Raw genomic sequence first — 19,425 nt, forward strand, 5'->3', positions numbered from 1 at the left:
AGAGCCTACTGGGTAAAAGATTGTGCTCTAGGCTCTGGGAATACAGAGGTAAAACTGAGGCTTTTAAAACCAAGAGCTGCAGCTTTTTCCAGCCATGTCTTCACTGAAGAGCCCACTGTGCCCAGCCTCGTTGACATCGCAGTAGAGGCTCTAAGCTTGAATGCTGTGAACGTTCCAAGGCTGGGTTGAAGAAAGCCTTGGAACTCCATCTAGACCTGTAACAAGTACAAGTGACTTGCTCCTCTGAAGAGTGCTTGAGGCTTCATGTGTCCTGCATGTGAGGCTGGAGCTCTCAGTCCTTCTGCCTCCTCACCACCTGTATTCCACGTGCACCCAGCAGCATCCTCTCAGTCTTCTCTGTCAGGGTTGGGGGTGAGGGTAAACCAAGTGTCCGATTACAGCACTCTTGGTTTACGTTCACACTCGCTAAAAGGGGTAGGAAGAATTGGAGAGCTTTTTAAATACTGCGCCCCCAAGTTTTAGGTGTGTAGGATTCATCAGTAAACAGAAAAAGGAGCTGCCCTCATGGGACCTCCATTGCAGCAGGTTAGCCGGCAGCATGCATTCCCAGCTCCCCTCGTGGCAGCCAGGCAGGGTTTACACATTAGAAGCTGCTCAGAAAAGGGAATGAGGTACATTCACCTTAGCTTACTAGCCCAGAATGCAGTGTCAGTGTGTCTGACTCAACACCAAGCTGGTCTACCGCCCCCAGAGGGCAAACAGTGGAGACCGTTCAAAGGGAGCTCAAGGTCAGAGCCAGGGAAGACATGCCTTACTTAGTATCAGGCCGCAGGGGAACTTGCAGAAGTCAAGGCCACTCTGGCCTGTGATCAGGAGTAGCATTATGCTAGAATCGTTATAAGAATAGGTCAGTTATGGGGCCGGGCGCGGTGGCTCACGTTTGTAATCCCAGCACTTTGGGAGGCCGAGGCGGGCGGATCACGAGGTCAGGAGATCGAGACCACGGTGAAACCCCGTCTCTACTAAAAATACAAAAAAAATTAGCCGGGCGTGGTGGCGGGCGCCTGTAGTCCCAGCTACTCGGAGAAGCTGAGGCAGGAGGATGGCGTGAACCCAGGAGGCGGAGCTTGCAGTGAGCTGAGATTGCGCCACTGCACTCCAGCCTGGGTGACAGAGCAAGACTCCGTCTCAAAAAAAAAAAAAAAGAATAGGTCAGTTATGATCAGACTTCTTACACAGAGCCTGTTGGAACTGAGTAACGCCGCTTTTGAAGTGGAATATCAGTAAAATGCTTGAAGTTGATGTGCATCATATCAGTTTGCCTGGGAGATGTGATGAATGATGGTCCATTTTATTTGGGAGACCTCTCTCAATATTGCCTGAGTCCGTGCACTAATAGTTGGTTAGACCAGATGAAATACTGATTGAGCATCTTGCAGTGAATGGGTTCGCCTAATGCACTGCCTCTTCCCTTGCTGATGGTATATACTGTGCATATGTGTCTAAAGAACTGACTTGTAAAGGACTTTGATTGTGAACCACCATGAGAAATACATTTTACATCCTGACATAGTATGCATACATATAAACACACACAGCATTTTCATGTAAAATACTGTGTTTGAAGTGCTCTGATAATTTGGCTTCCTGGACATGACACATTAAACTGGCTTCATGAACTACTAAACAGTTTATTTACACAGTTTGATAAATATCAGTCCAGAACAGTTGTATTCCAAGTGAGATCTGCTGACTGGCAGCATCAGCATCACCCTGGAGCTTGTTAGAAATGCAGATTATTACCCCTTGCCCTCATATCTTCTACCAGTCAGTCCGCTGGTGAAGCACACACAGCATCTTTAATCCAGGTGATTCTGATGTTTGGTGAAGTTTGAGAAGCACTGGTTCTTTTTACACTCCAGAGAGCTTTTGTGATTATATATATTGATATTTGCCACATTATAAATTAAAACTGAGGAACTTGAAAATATTTATTCATTCATTCTGAAAGTAATGGTAATAAATCCATTATGTGTTGACATGAGAGCAATGATGTCATCACACAGTATGTGTCCCTTGGATCTGGGAACCTCTGCAGTATACTCTTGAGAAAATGAGAGTTAAAAAAGCAAATACATTTTAGTAGTATTATGAAAATCATTTGACCTTGCAAGGACTCCTGGGGACTCCCAGTTGTTGGCAGGTCACGCTATGAGAACTGTTCTTCTCAACTGTATGTTTTGACAAGACTGAGACCAAATTTTTGTAATACTTCTTATATAGAGTAATTATGTAATCATATGGGATGTTTTCATCACTGCTTAGGTGTCAGGGGAAAATGAGGATCTTTCCAATGCCCGTAAGAATATGATTTATTAGGCCGTCGTGAGGATCTAGTATGGAATTCCCAGAACCAGTTGGTAGATCCCATATTTGTATTATGTTTTATGTAATGTCTAGGTTTGTCTCAAAGAGGGTGGATTACCTGTGCTCTCCCTGCCCTTCAGGGAGCAGAAAGATTACTTCCTTGTGGAAAATTGTGCGGTAGATATTGAAAGTATTTGTATCTTAATTTTGAATATTTTTAGTCTTAGTTGTATTTTGAGTGATTTTTTAGACATAATGTTTAAATTACTTCATTTCTTCCAAATAAGTTTAGGCAACTAGTTTTTTTCTTTTTTTGAATTGTACATTTGTTTCTTGGTATCTGTGGGTGATTGGTTCCAGGACCCTTTCAGATACAAAAATCCACAGAGGCTCAAGTCCCCGGTGTCGTATTTACATATAACCTACACATATCCTCCCTGTACTTTAAATCATCTCTAGATTACTTACAATGCTCAGTACAATGTAAGTGCTATATAAATCATTGTTATACTGCATTGCTTTGGGGAAAATGACAAGAAAAAAAAGCCTGTAAATGTTCAGTACAGACAACAATACATTTTTTTTCTCAGATATTTTCAACCTGCAGTTGTTTGAATCCATGGAGGGTCGACTGTAAAAGTAGCACCTTATGGCTGACGAGCCAGCATTCAAGTTGCTCATACTGTCCCATTTAATACTCTACTATCTGTATGTAGTACTCTGGTAAACAAATAGTTTTAGATTTGTGGTGAAGTTACAGAGCTGTCAAGGGATGTGTTAACCTATAGACCCTGGAGTATTTGAATCCTGCCTTGACTCACAACTTTCTTGAAGAATTATGCAAATTCTTCAATCAGTCACTCACCCCAGGCCTTCGCGGCCAGCCAACTATCCCAGGTCCAGCTGTGTAATGGTAGGAAGATAGTGTGAGTGAGAGGAGGAGAGAGATTGGTTGGTTGATTGGGACTCATGCAGAGAGGCAGAAGAATCACGGCGTGATATTCTTTGAATCCTCACACTAGAAAGCATGGCCTCATCTGTGTCCTTGACCAGCCGCTCTCCTTTTCTCCAGGGACGGGGGCTTCTTGCACGCTATCCTCACTTCCCTCAGCAGGGAAGCTGGGCTGGGAAAGGACAGAGAGAAGCAGATGTGAGGAGCTTATGCTTTTCCTGGAGATCTCTGTGTGGATGGTTTTTTCTTTTTAATTGTTTTTGTTCTGTGCATCTGTTGAATATCTTCTTTCCCAAATTAAACTTCTTCCCCAATATAAGCTTCCCATGAGCAGGATTTTGTTGTCTTATTTGAATGGTCTTGCTTCCTCAATGTCCACACACTGCAGTGTCTAGTACAATCCTAGCTGCATAATAGATGCCCTATAAAATACTTGTTTTTTGGTATTTGACTGGTAATTCTATAGGAGAGAAGCACAGATGTTAACATAAATGATTGATTGATTGGTTGATTGATTTCCCTCAGGACACATGCTAACCAAGAGTGAGAAGAACCAGTTATTGGCAATAGCATCATCATTGTTTGTGGCATTCCAGTTAAGAGCACAACATTTTCAAGAAAATTCAAGGTATGGTAGATCATTTAAAACAGAATAAATGAGCAGAACAATATTGATAATCCAGTCTACATAGGAAATAACTAATAAAAGATGTGGCTGATCTCAGTTCTAGAGATCTTACGGGTCTTTGGAGAAGTATGATAAAGTCACACTGTATAAATATGATATTGCTTACATTTTGTTTAAACAAGTTTTTTAAGTTCAGAAAGGACAAAAGGATCTTGGCCCTTTTAATTTGGACATAAGATATTCTGAAATCCGATGGGAAATCCATTCGAGTAGTTTGTGTTTATGATTTCTGTTTTATTTATTTATCTTGAAAAACATTTGGAGACGTATATTAAAATGTAGGAATGAATCTGGGCAGTTAAAAAATATATATCAGAAACTAGTGAAGACACAAGAAGGAATTAACACCAGGTTGAGTTAGTCATTTGTGAAGCACAAGTGTGCCTTTTAGCTTCCTAGTGACCCAGGTAAAACGGGAACATGCTTTATATCAGGATAAGTAGAAAGAAAACCTCAATGCCATTGGTGCTTCTAGAGAGAGGATTGTTCATTATGAATGTGTGTTTACTTGCTAGAGCAATCCCTTTAAAGGAATCGTGCTGTTGATAAATTGTTACTTCAGTTTCTTTTCCTTTTTACTTTTTCACAAGAGGAAGAACAAAGATTAAAAAAAAGAAAAAAAAGATGGAAGATGATGAACTAGCTTTGAAAAGCACAAATCAGAAACTGAAATTACTTCTGAAGAATTAGGTAGAAGAGAAACTAAATTGGATTTAGGTTGTATCTTAGTGGCTAATGTGGTTTTATTCAGAAAATCTCAGTGTAGTTGGTACTCTTCACTTGTTGTCTTTACCTAGAAAGAATAGGAAGCTTACAGTGTATCTTTTTAAAAGTTATGATTTGTTAGCTACCAGGGAGAGATGAGAGAGTATAGAATATCAGTAAATGACTGAGTGACTGGACGGAGGAGGAAAATGGTCAGTAGAACCATGAATCTGCTTGTGCATCTGTTGAATATCTTCTTTCCCAAATTAAACTTCTTTCCCAATATAAACTTCCTGTGAGCAGGATTTTGTTGTCTTATTTGAATGGTCTTTGCTCCCCCGACGTCTATACACCTCAGTGCTTGTTGTTTGGTTGTTTCCCCCCTCATAGTTGTGCTGTCTAGTATGGGAGGCACTAGCCATGTATGGCAATTAAGATTAAAGTAAATGAAAGAACCTTTTCAAAGTTACCTGAAACATGGCTACATTTCAACTGTTCCATAGCCACACGTGGTTAGCAGCTCCTGCACTGGGCAACTCAAAGAGCCTTTCCACCATGGCAGGTGTATTTCCATCAAGTTCTGTTGGACAGCATTTGTCTGGAGGGATATGTGTGTAGGAGAGAATGTTGCTTTTGTTTTAAAACCTGAATTTCATATTTTTTATTTTTTTTTGATAAATGTAGTATTCATATCCTAATTCCTTTACCTTCAGATGTTATTTGGACCTTGATTATTTCAGAAGTTCTGAGTGTAGCTAAATATGACTGGTTTGATTTTTAAGAAATGTATCCAAGTTATTTTCAGAGAGTGCTGCCTTACTGTGTGGAAGAATCTGAAAAGGGCTTAAAAAGATGGAGAATAAAAATTACCTGTAATCCCATAATTATTCGATAATTACTTTTAATGTTTTGGTAGAGTCTCTTCAAAGTATATATATATGCATATATATATGTATATATGTGTGTATATATATGTATTTTTATATACATACATGTATCATTTATACTTTGCATAATTAGAGTCATAAACCTGGGAATATGGTTTGAATTACTTGTGCAAGATAAACAGCAGTATACTGAACACCCATGCACACATTATCTAGCTTCAACAACTGTAAAAAATCTACCTTCCTTGTTTCATTTTTACCTCTACCCACTCCACACTTTCCCCATTTGTTAATTTTTTAAGGTAAAATGTACAAACACACATATACGTTTCTTACCTGTACAGTTTTTGTTTTTGTTTTTTGAGACGGAGTCTTGCTCTGTTGCCCAGGCTGGAGTGCAGTGGTGCAATCTCAGCTCACTGCAGCCTCCATCTCCCGGGTTCAAGTCATTCTCCTGCCTCAGCCTCCTGAGTAGTTGGGACTACAGGCATACACTACCACATCTGGCTAATTTTTTTTTTTTTTTTTTTTTGTATTTTCAATAGAGATGGGGTTTCACCATGTTGGCCAGGCTGGTCTTGAACTCCTGACCTCAGGTGATCCACCCACCTGGGCCTCCCAAAGTGCTGGGATTATAGGCATGAGCCACTGCACCCAGCCTTACCTGTACAGTTTTAACAAAGGGATGCTTGTGTGTAACTCAGACGACTCTATCTTTACATCGTCTCTTCCAGTGCACTCCCTGCCTCCTTTTGCTTGTGGTGCTACCTGCGGGGCAATTTCTTCAGATTGCTTTTTTGGTAAACTTTTTTTTTCTTTTTTAGAGAAATGAAGTCTTGCTTTTGTCGTCCAGGCTGAAGTGCAGTGGCACAGTCATAACTCACTTCAGCCTTGAATTCCTGGGCTACAGTGATCCTCCTGCCTCAGTGTCCCTGGTAGCCAGGATTATAGGAACATACCACCACGCCTGGCTAATTTCTGTATTTTTTTAAAGATGGGGTTTCACCATGTTGTCCAGGCCAGTCTTGAACTCCTGGGCTCAGGTGATCCAGTCCACCAGCCTTGGCCTCCCAAAGTGCTGGAATTATAGACCTGAGCTAGGGGAAACCTTGTCTCTGCTAAGTACAAAAATTAGCGGTGGCGTGGTGGCGGGTGCCTATAATTTCAGCTACTAGGGAGGCTGAGGCAGGAGAATTGCTTGAACCCAGGAGGCGGAGGTTGCAGTGAGCCAAGAATGCGCCATTGCACTCCAGCCTGGGCGATAAGAGCATGACTCTGTCTCAAACAAACAAACAAACAAAAAGCTAAAAAATCTAATAAAAAACGGGCAGTAGGTTTGACGTAGACTTTTTATCAGAGAAGATAAATGAATGGCACAGAAGTTCATGATAAGATGCTCAGCATCATCAGTTAGTGGCGAAACAAAATCACAAATCTATACCACTATACACCCACTAGAATAATATGCATCAAGTAATGAGTGGATAGATAAAAAGTGGCATATCCATACTATGAGCTTATTCAGCAGTAACAAAGAATAAACAGCTACATTCACTAATGTGTGTAAATCTCAGAAATAACATGTGAAGAGACAGAAACCAGATAAGACTATGTAATGTATGACTTCATTTATTTGAAATTGCTAGGAAAGGCAAAAAGTATAAAGAACAAAAGAAAGATCGGTGGTTGTCTGGGTCTGGGTATGGGAGCAAGATTGACTGCACATGAGTTCTATTGTTCTAAAACTGGATTGTGGTGATGGAAGTACAACTATATAAATGTATTACAGTATCACTTGATCTTAGCCAAAAGGCCGAGAAATGATATAAATGTATTACAATCTCATCAGACTATACAATTAAAATGTATAGATGTTATTGGCCAGGTGCAGTGGCTCACGCCTGTAGTCCCACACTTTGGGAGGCCAAGGCGGACTGATCACATGAGGCCAGGAGTTCGAGACCAACCTGGCCAACATGGCAAAACCCTGTCTGTACTAAAAATACAAAAATTAGCCAGGCTTGGTGGCGCATGCCTGCAGTCCCAACTACTCGGGATGCTGAGGTACAAGAACTGCTTGAGCCTGGGAGGCATAGGTTGCAGTGAGCCGAGATCACACCACTGCACTCCAGTCCGGGTAACAGAGCGAGACCCTGTCTCAAAGTAATAAAATAAAAAGTAAAATGTATAGACGTTATACGTGTAAATTATATCTTAATGCAACTTATAAAAACTGTAAATGTGGTACCAACAAAGGGCTTGAAAGAGGTGGGAAGTATTATGAGAAGTGTTAAGATGATGGAAGATACATGTAAAAATAAATTATATTTGAAACTTGAGTAGAAGCAGATATTAAGGAGTCAGGTTACTGACTTGGAAGACCTGGTGGATGGTGGTAATAACAAAAGTGCAAGAGCAGCTTTGAAAGGAAAATATGAGAAGTTCCATTTAGGCAGTTGAGTTTGAGATCCTTGACAGCCATAATTGTAGCTCCTAAAGACTTAGCAATATGATATATTCTTATCCCTTTGACTGTTTCTTCTTTAATAATAATATATATGCCCCTTTGAGCCCATTAGGAAATACTTGGGGCATGCTTTTGTACTCATTAATTCCATGATTTTTTTGTAATAATCAAATGCACACAGTTTTAGACTTCAACGGTGTTCCTTAATGTGTGCTCCATAGAGCGCTAGTTTGGGGGAGTATTACAATGCATTACTGAAGAAAATGTTTCTGTGTTTAAATAAACGTGGAAAATCCCTTGTTAAGTTAGAAACCTCTTAGAGACTGTCATACAGGCACACCTCATTTCATTGTCCTTTGCTTTATTGCACTTCTCAGATACTGCATTTTTTACAGATTGAAGGTTTATGGCAGCCCTGCATTGAGCAAGTCTTTTTGTGCTGTTTTTCCAGCAGCATGTGTTCACTGTCTCTGTGTCACATTTTGTTAATTCTCATTACATTTCAGACTTCATCATTATTATCATATCTGTTTTGGTTATCTGGGATTAGTGACCTTTGATGTTCCTATTATAATTGTTTTGGGGTGCCACAAACCATGCACGTGTAAGATGGTGAACTTAATTGACAAATATGTGTGTTCTGATTCACTGACCCGGGCATTCCCAGTGTCTCTCACTCTCCTTGGGTCTCCCTATTCCCTGAGATACAGTAATATTGAAGTTAGACAAATTAATAACAAAGCAGTGGCCTCTTAAGTGTTCAAGTGAAAGGAATAAGTAGCACATCTTTCACTTTAAATCAAAAGGTAGAAATGATTAAGTTTAGTGAAGAAGGCATGTTGAAAGCCGAGGCAGGCTAGGCCTCTTGTGCCAAATGGTTAGCCAAGTTGTGAATGCAAAGGAACAGTTCCTGAAGGAAATTAAAAGTGCTATTCCAGTGAACACACAAATGATAAGAAAGGGAAACAGCCTTATTGCTGATATGGAGAAAGTTTTATAGGTCTGGATAGAAGATCAAACCAGCCACAACATTCACTTCAGTGAAAGCCTAATCTAGAGCAAGGCCCTAACTCTCTTCAATTCTGTGAAGGCTGAGAGAGGTGAGGAAGCTGCAGAAGAAAAGCTTAAAGCTATCAGAGCTTGGTTCATGAGATTTAAGGAAAGAAGCCGTCTCCATAACATAAAAGTGGAGGGGAAGCCGCAAGTGCTGATGTAGAAGCTGCAGCAAGTTATCCAGAAGATGTCACTAGCATCATCGATGAAGGTGGCTACACTGAACAGCAGATTTTCAGTGTAGATAAGACAGCCTTCTATTGAAAGAAGATGCCATCTCGGACTTTCATAGCTAGAGGGGAAAAGTCAATTCCTGGTTTCAGAGCTTCAAAGGACCGGCTGACTTTCTTGGTAGGGCCTAATGCAACTGATGACTTGAAGTAGAAGCCAGTGCTCATTTACCATTCCATAAACCCTAGGGTCTTTAAGAATTATACTAAATCTGTTCTCCCTGTGCTCTAGAAATGGAACAACAAAGCCTGGATGACAAAATGTACATTTACAGCATCATTTACTGATTATTTTGACCCCACTGTTGAGACCTACTTCTCAAAAAAATACATATATTTTTTCAAATGATTGCTGCTCATTGACAGTGCACCGGTCACCCAAGAGCTCTGATGGAGAAGCACAAGGAGAGTAATGTGTTTTCACGCCTGCTAACACAGTGTTCATTCTGTAGCTCACGGATCAGGGAGTCATGTTGATTTTCAAGTCTTATTATTTAAGAAATACATTTCACAAGGCGATAGCTGCCATAAATAGTGATTCCTATGATGGATCTGGACAAAGCAAATTGAAAACTTTCTGGGAAGGATTCACCATTCTAGATCCCCTTAAGAACATTTGTGCTTCAATGGGCAAAATAAAAGATCAACATTAATGAGTTTGGAAGAACTGGCTTTGAGGTGTTCAAGATGTCACTGAAGGAAATAGCTACAGATGGGGTGGAAATAGCAAGAAAACTAGAAGTGGAACCTGAAGATGTGACTCAATTGCTGCAATCTCGTGATAGAACTTGAATGGATGAGAGTTGCTTCTTATGAATGAGCAAAGAAATTTTGCTTAAAAAGCAAAGTTTTTAAGATAGACTCTACTTCTGGTGAAGACGCTGTGAACACTATTGAAAAGGATTTTAGAATATTACATTAACTGAGTTGATAAAGCAGCGGCAAGTTTTGAGAGGATTGACTCTACTTTTGAAATAAGTTCTACTGTGAGAAAAATGGTATCAAACAGCATCACATGCTACAGGGAAACTTTTCATGAGAGGAAGAATCAATTGGTTTAGCATCCATCAGCCTGATCAGTCAGCAGCCACCCTCTACCAGCAAAAAGATTATGACTCACTAAAGGCTCAGATGATGGTTAGCATTTTTTACTAATAAAGTTTTTTTTTTTTTTTGGAGACGGAGTCTCGCTCTGTTGCCCAGGCTGGAGGGCAGTGGTTGCGATCTTGGTTCACTGCAACCTCTGCCTCCTGTGTTCAAGCAATTCTCCTGCCTCAGCCTCCCAAGTAGCTGGTACTACAGGTGCGTGCCACCACACCCCGCTAATTTTTTTGTATTTTTTAGTAGAGACGGGGTTTCACTGTGTTAGCCAGGATGGTCTCGATCTCCTGATCTTGTGATCCGCCTGCCTCGGCCATCCAAAGTGCTGGGTTTGCAGGTGTGAGCCACCGCGCCAGCCTAAACTACTTTTTAATTAAGCTTTGTACATTGTTTTTAAGAGCTGTCGCACACTTAATAGACTACAATACAGTGTAAACATAACTTTTATACACATTGGAAAAATAACAAATTCATGTGACTTGCGTTATTGAAATACTTGCTTCATTGCAGTGGTCTGGAACTGATCTCACAGTATCTCCAAGGTATTCCTATATACTAAAATGCATTCTGAAACTCTAAAGAGCAGGATGTAGTTGGATTCTTATCTACACTCTTTTTTTCTTGTGAAAACCTTTTTCCTAAAAGCTCTTTGAAAAATTAATATTCCAATGAATGCTTTTGGGAAACACAGAGTACATTATATTGTGATTTGTAGTGTTTTTGATAGTTCAAACACAACATTCCTTAGAGATTGTTGAAATATTTAGGGCAATTGCTTTATAAAGTGGAGGTTAAGAAGCAATCTTACTTTATAGTCTTCTGCTGATTTCTAGCTAAAATTGTAAATGTGGTAATTGCTACATTAAAAAATTTAAGTATCTTATTTTTGAACTCATTTTCTTTTAGAAATTAGAAACAAAATGTGTATTTATGAAATGTGTAGACTGCAAGTTCACTTATCCAGATAATTGCACATTTATTTTCTATACAACAAGCAATTGTTCATTTTTGGTGTTTATTTTCTGTTGAAAAAAGGTACTATCACTTATTTAGTATTATCAGTTTATTGTAAAATTGCTACACCCTATAACAGTGTAGAGCTGTAAACATTTAGTAAATATACTGTTCTTCACAAAGCATAATGTTGTTTAGCTAAGTGAAGCTACGTTTCTGGCTTGCTTACTGAGGAGGTCCCTGACACCTACATCATGAAAGCTGATGTAGGGTGTTTGAACCTTCACATTTTGGCGTTAGAGTCATGTTTTCACAGTCGGCTTGGGAATGGAGTCTAAGAGTCACCCTCCAGGTGTGGCTCTGTATTGCTTTGTCATGGGTGTGTTCGTGAAATGTTTTTGCTTCCAAACCAGTAGCCCACAGCCCTTCCTTTGTGTCGCTTGTTTTGGCTGCTGATCTTATTTTCCCAATTTCTCTATGGGCTTCACTCTTTCATCATTTATGACTTGGAAAAACACATTAATAATACATACCCCTAGTATTTGGATAGTAAAATGATAGTGGTACATTTTAGAAAAAAAGAAAAGTTAATGTCAGAAACAATAGCCATTTTTTTGGGGATGACTATAAAATAAATTTGATGAACTCAATCTTTTACTGACTTACCATGAAGGTTTCTTTTTAATAATTATTCTTAAACACTTATATTGACAGAAATGAATCATTAAAAGCTAGTTATATTAAACGATCACTTTTTTTAAAAGCTAAAATGATTTTGTTGACATTGTAGTTTGATATAATAATTTGTTTCATTAACTGGTAATGATTGGAAGAAAAAATAGTAAAGGTAACATTTTAATCATTTTTAGTAATCTTTATTTTTGCTCAAAATGTCTGTTTTCCTTAGATCCAAATGTTGTTCTTGGATCTGGATTCAGCTTTCTTGAGAATCAGGATAACTTACCCTGGCTCGAGTACCACCTGTCATTCCAGGCATCTCAGACACTAGTGAAGACACTGTTCTGCCTTCTCTCAATTTCTTTACTTCCTCCCTTCTCCAGTGTTACTTCTTCATCCATTCCTTTCTTTTGTTAGGTTTTTGTAGCTGGACAGATTGTGCTTTATCCTTCCTTCTATCATTCAGTCTTCCTAACTTCATAGTTATTATCTTTCTGCTGAGTTATTTGCCTTATCATTGTAATGATCACCATTTCCAGGGCTGAGCCAGCCAACTTTCTTGGTAGTAGAATGTTTGGTGACTAAATCGTCCTTCCCTAGTAGAGGGCTGCTTTGCATTCCTGTTACTTTGCAGGTTTTAAGAATCAGGCAGGGGGCGTGGCTTAGAGTAAGCCTTGACTCCCTTTTAGAGGTCAGTTCTCAGGATTGAGTCCTGCTGAGGTGACTGTGGACAGCATTATCTCTTTTCATATGTTAAATATATTTTAAGATGTTTGAAAAGAAATGTTGACCCTGTGGGTCTTATAAAATCATCTTTTATTGCAGATATATAGTAAATTCATTACATTTTGTTGACTTGTTTTTGTTTTCTTCTTTCTTCCTTCACCCATTTTGCCATTCCATACAGGTTATGGAGGATATGTTTAGAATCCTCATCACTTATTTTTAAGCAAACAATTAGAAAAAGACCTGCAATGTTGATCTCTTTAATCCACTTGGAATTCACTTATATGGACATTATGACATGGGTTTCTTCTTTGTGATTTGGAAAGTTGCTGTGTTTATAAAACATTCTAGCCTACTCCCCCCAAATTAGTATGTGTTTATAATTCCAAGGTTGGCAAGACAGAAATACACACAAGTTATATATATTCTCTCTCCCTGTCCCCACTGCCTTCCTTATTCACGTGGGTGCGCTTGCACACATGAACACGCACCCCTGCATCTATGTATAGGTATGTTGTATTAGTCCATTCTTACATACCTATGAAGTCATATCTGAGACTGGGTAGTTTATAAAGAAAAGAGGTTTAATTGACTCATGGTCCCGCATGACTGGGGAGGCCTCAGGAAACTTAGAATCTTGACAGAAGGTGAAGGAAAAGCAGGCACATCTTCACATGGGTGGCAGGAGAGAGAAAGCACAAAGTGGGAGGTGCTACCCACTTTCAAACAACTAGATCTTTTTGTGTGAACTCACTCACCATCATGAGAACAGCAAGTGGGAAATCTGCCCCCATGATCCAATCACTTCCCACCAGTTTCTTCCCCCAACACTGGGACTTAAAATTCAGCATGAGATTTGGGCGGGGATGTAGAACCAAACCATGTAATGTATATAAACATGTAAATACATTTTGTGATATGGTGGCAAAACTAGAATTAGAGCTATAAGTCTAGGTTTTAGTCATAACTCTACCACTTATTAGTAATGTGACCTTAGGTATGTATTTTACTTTAAGCTTACCTATAAAATGAGAGTAATCTATATTCTGTCTTTTTCATATGAGAATCATTGTTATTGTATAATTATGTTGCAACATCCAGATTCTTTACCTCATTTGTCATAAAGAAATAAAAAAGAATCTATAATATATTGTAATACACAACTAAGTAAATGTATTATGAATAAACCAAAAGGAAACCATCAAGAATAAGAAGTCGTATTTTTTACTTCTTTATACCAATAGCTATACATACATATGACAAGAAAGAAAAAGTCGGGGTCTAGTTATCTTCAGTGAAGTAAATAATGAGATGTTTTATGTTATATTCCAGCAAATAGGACACCATTACAGTTTGTTTTAATGTTATTTAATAAATTTATTTCTTTGTGGGTTTTTAGTTTGCTTTTATGCTTATAAAGCAATATTTTCTACCTAAGATTTTGTAAAATATTTAGTTATATTTTTACCTCTGGTCTTTTAGAAGTTTCCTTTATTAGACTGGTATTTCATATTTCAAATTTATTATATGTGATGATACGAGATTGAGATCTGATTTTATTTTTTCGTATGAGTAACCAGTAGAATCAGTTCCATTTATTGACTTGCATATCCCTGCTTTTTTTTTTTTTTTTTTTTAATTAGAGACAGAGTCTTATTATGTTGCCAAGGCGTGAACGTAGCTGATTGCAGCCCCAAACGCCTGGGCTCAAGCAATCCTCCCACCTCAGCCTTCTGAGTAGCTGGGACTATAGGCATGCCCCATTGTAGTAACTTTTCTCTTGTTTCTAGAGTGGCAGTTATATTACCTCCTGAGTCACTTGGGATGTTTGGGTATGGGTAACAGAAACCCTGATTGAAACCGATACAGTTTTCATCTCATGTAGAATTAAGAGGTTCTGAAGATATGAAGGATGAGGCTCAGTATGTTAGTCTGCTGAATGCAGTTGGAGAGGAGTAAGCAAGCTGCAGAACGGTAGGAAATGGAGTTGTGTCAGATGGGCTACTGTCAGGATTCCTGCTCTTACTGCGAGTGAAGTGGGGAGCCATTGCAAGGTTTTGAGCAATGAAGAGCTTGAGCAACATGTGTATTCACAAGATCTTCCTGGCTGCAGTGTTGCAGTTGACTATAAGGGAGTAAAAGGGGAAGCTGATGCCAGAGAGGGTGGGGTCCTAGGCCTGAGCCCTGAGACTCTTCAATAGGAGAAAGCTGGAAAGATGAGGAGGATTCAACAAAGGAGACTTGAGAAGGAGATAGGTGGAAAACTAGGCCTGGGTGGAGTTCAGGGAGCCAAATGAAGAAAGGGCAGCAGGGAGAAAGGAGTGTTCCACTGCAGTGTGTCAAATGGGATGGAGAATGACCATTGACCTTTGAACAATGTGGACGTCGCAGGAGACCTGACTCGAGCAGTTTTAGGGGATGCACATGGAAAGTGGGGCTTAAATTCGGATTGGTGGGGGTTCAAGAAAGAATGGAAGGGAGAAACTGGAGATTACAAATCCCAGCATCCCTTTTGAGGACTGACCTTTTTCTGTGTATACACATAATCTACTCTTACTTTGATTTTATCAGAAAATGGGCCATTCTACTTAAAAGGATGTCTTTTTAAAAAATGCATTATTACGCTGTCATCAGTTTCCCCTATTAAATATTCTTTGAAAAAGTGGTTTTCAGAGACTATACAATGTTAATATCTTTTAATAATTTCACATATGATGGAAAATCTTTCTCTGATAGAACCAACAAATCCAGAGAATGAATTTACATTAGTTCATGTTATACTAGTGGTCACTGGCATTGCAGGGTGAGATGTGTACTCCACATCCCTTAAATATTGAAAATGCATACGCTGAATTCTGTATGGCCTTTATGGCATTTCCTCTTTTCAGTGATTCAGGTTGGGAAAATTAGAGTCACCTTTGGTTCTTTTGGCTCCCTCATATGGCATTGAATTGTCAGAGCAGTTGGCATGGTGCAGTGGATGGGACAAGTGCTGAGCGAGGTGTCAGGAGTCAGGATCTGGACCCAGCCGCACTGCCGTGTTTCCAGGTTCTACAGGCCTTTGTGCAAAGTGATTCAGCTTTTAACTCAGTTTTCTCTTCTGAAAAATGGCAGTGTTGAGTTGGATGATTACTGAAGCCTTTTTCAGCTCTGATGCTATTTGAATTGCATGAAGTCACAGCTTTTACTTTCTGGGTTTTTTTTTTCTTTCCCTTCCTTCCTCCCTCGCTCCCTCCTTTCTCTCTGTCTGTCTCTCTGTCTTTCTTTCTTTCTTTTTCGTTTTTTGACAGTCTTGCTCTGTCGTGCCGGCTGGAGTACAGTGATGTGATCTTGGCCACTGCAGCCTCTGCCCGCTGGGCTCAAGCAATTCTCCTGCCTCAGCCTCCCAAGTAGCTGGGATTACAGGCATGCACCGCCACACCCGGCTAATTTTTGTGTGTTTTTTTTTTTTTTTTTTTTTTGAGACGGAGTTTTGCTCTTGTTGCCCAGGCTAGAGTGCAATGGCACAATCTCAGCTCACTGCAACCTCCACCTCCCAGGTTCAAGCAGTTCTCCTGCCTTAGCCTCCCGAGTAGCTGGGATTACAGGCATGCACCACCATGCCTGGCTAATTTTTTTTGTAGTTTTAGCAGAGACTGGGTTTCTCCATGTTGGTCAGGCTGGTCCCGAACTCCTGACCTCAGATGATCCACCCACCTCGGCCTCCCAAAGTGCTGGGATTACAGGCGTGAGCCACTGCACCCGGCCTAATTTTTGTATTTTTAGTAGAGACCGGGTTTTGCCGTGTTGGCCAGGCTGATCTCAAAATCCCGACCTCAGGTCATCCACCTGCTTTGGCCTCCCAAAGTACTGAGATTACAGGCATGAGCCAGCACGCCTGGCCATTTTCTGGTTTCTACTTTATCCTCATAATTTCTCTCTTGGTATTTGAGCAGGGGTTAAAGACTCAGAAAAAGAAACAACTTCACTATGGCCTATAATATTAATGGAAATACTTCAGCCTGAAAGGTTAAAATAAGGCACTCCCTTTGGTGGAGGATGACTTTGGCTGCATGGAATCAGTGTACTCTGTGCTCAGGCTTAGGAGAACATACCAAGTATCGCGGCTGGCTACACAGCCTGGTGTCAGTTCAACCCTTTCAGCCACAGTAGCGTAACGGGAAATTACTTTCTCTTGGGTTCTCTGTATGTGCAGTCATTGTGTCTGCATTTGTATTGTATTATCTTTCCTCATCTGGCTTCCTGATAAAATGGAGAATCGATTTTTTAGTGATTTCTGCCTAGCAGAGACAATTATCTTTATTTTTCTTGGCCTTTCCTGGCTTCAGATATAGAATTTATTCACCTGTTATTAAATTTTCAATTAGATGATAAAAGTTTAAGGTTTTTGAAATATGATCTTAACCACCGAAACATGAGTGGGGTGAGAAACATAGAAAAAAGTAACCATGTGAAAATAATTCCCAAAGAAAAGCCAGTATTGTTGAACGGGTACATACTGGCTCTTTTACTAAAATGTCTTCTGAATTAAAAGAGCATGTGAAATGATAACACATTTATACGTCAATGAAAATAAAACAACTTATCATAACTCATTTCATACTCTTAGATAAGCCACTTCACTGTGACAGTGAAGGTGATGTGATACCTGACTATACAATAAAAAAATAGCACTTTAAGTGTATATTTACAAACGTATGTATACACTCTTTGTCTTTGGAAATATCTACATTCATTTGAGCAAATAAATCTCCTAAAAGCAACAAGATGGGAGAAAACATTAACTCAATCATTATCACTTAAGCTTGCCTCACTTTTTACTATCTCTGTTATGATATTTTCAGTTACTTAATATGACTGTGTTTAAGATGGTTTAGAAATCTATGTGAGATTAAGTACAAGATACTAAGTGGATAAGAAAGCATATTTACATATTTTTGCTAACTATTACTTTGTAAAATATTTTTATTTTGATCCTACTGTAAGAGCTGAGCGGAAGACAGAATAGCCTGATTATTGCTGGAGAATTTCTCTGTTCCCTGCCATGATTCCAGAAGCTCTTGCACACTTCATCAGTATTATTGTAATTCTTTGGCTGCAGGATATTTGGCAGCTGTTGCACCCCACTGGCAAATCCTATTCATGCTTCTTTCCCATTCACCATTGCCATTGGAGAATTGATTTCTCTCTCCTCTACTCTAACCTTTCCCAATTCATTTTGGATTGTTCAATGTGAAACATTTTAATTTCATATCATACAGCTATTCAGCTTACAATCCCTTTTTTAACCTGTCACCAGGGTAACAGCATAGCATGCTTTCTTTAGGCAATCAAGTTTTTATTTCACATGCTTAATGTTGCATTAAATGTTTGCATTTTGTTTAACCCCCCTTAAATAGTTTGAACTCTGGATATGTTTTATAGGGTAATGAAATCCTTGATTTTTGAATTGAAACTAAATCAACACCATCAGTGCATTTATAATAAAATGTCAAAAGATTAATTTCCATAATACAAAGATTATTATTAAAAACCCAAGTTAGCTGATCTGTGTAAGGCAATTTTCTATAGGTAATGGAGGAATATTTGTATATATTATATTTGTGTTCAGCCTTGTTCCAAAAAAGGATTTAAAAGTGGTTTAGAGATTGTCAGTGAGATAAGTAAAAAACTTAAAAGAGGAATAGATTTGGTGCAAATGGGAAAATATCTCGTTTGAACTCATTATTTGATTTTTCAATATAATGCTTTTTTCTATATTTGTATATATGAAGACCATAATGATTTATGCACGTGGAGATGGGTGAAGTAACGAGATGTACTAGAGTGAGATTAGACATCTTTTCTAGGAGACCAATGTGGGCATTGTGTGCTTTAACATCTCTTCATCAGTTTACTTTAGAACTACCTTTTCCTTAAAATAAATAATTTAGTAATAATAGATTAGTGAAGATAAAAATGCATATGTTTAGATATTGATTATTTGACTTGCATTGGATAGACCTCAGTTTCCTTTACAGAGCTACCTAGTCATCTTTTCAGCCTTATCCCCAGTAATATGTTCAATGAAATTTGTTCTGTGAATAAATCCTGTGATATTTGGAAAATACCAAGAAATGTGTAAGACAAGATAGAGCAGAGACTAGCAAACCATGTTGCTTGAAAGCATTGTTCAAATTGTAATGCCCCGGGTAACCACTAAGAAAATAACTTTAAAAAATAGTAATATTAGTAAAAGAAAAGTCAAGGGAATTAAAATAAGACAATAGAAAATGTTGATTTAAAACAAGGCAATAATAAAGGAATAGAGAGAAAAAAGATATGACATATAGAAAGTAAAAAGCAAAATGGTAGATGTAAATCCTACCTGACGGATAATTAATTATATTAAATGCAAATGGCTTAAGCCTATCAAGAGCAGATACTGACAGAATAGATTTAAAAATATGATCAAACCATATGCTTTACAAGAGACATACTTTAGAGTCAAAGGCATAAATAGGTCAATTGTAAAAGGATGGAAAAAAGTATCAGACAGACATTGTATTTGTAATATTATTATCAGTATTTTATTACTAATAATGCTGATGTCAGACAAAATAGCCTTTTTTTTTTTTTTTTTTTTTTTTTTTTTGAGATAGGGTCTTGCTCTGTCA

At 38.7% G+C, this 19,425-nt stretch overlaps 1 protein-coding gene across 8 annotated transcripts in view; it reads left to right on the forward strand.

Moving 5' to 3' along the window:
* Positions 1–19,425, forward strand: part of PCCA (propionyl-CoA carboxylase subunit alpha) — a 448,216-nt gene that overhangs the window by 244,257 nt on the left and 184,534 nt on the right. For all 8 annotated transcript variants that reach the window (XM_032151213.2, XM_032151217.2, XM_058438035.1 and 5 more), the window contains one exon: positions 3,806–3,908. In XM_032151213.2, the coding sequence (XP_032007104.1) occupies positions 3,806–3,908 (103 nt within the window). The remainder of the gene's footprint in view (positions 1–3,805; positions 3,909–19,425) is intronic.

Source organism: Hylobates moloch, unplaced genomic scaffold, assembly GCF_009828535.3.
Source record: "Hylobates moloch isolate HMO894 unplaced genomic scaffold, HMol_V3 SCAFFOLD_4, whole genome shotgun sequence".
NCBI classification, from domain to species: domain Eukaryota; kingdom Metazoa; phylum Chordata; class Mammalia; order Primates; family Hylobatidae; genus Hylobates; species Hylobates moloch.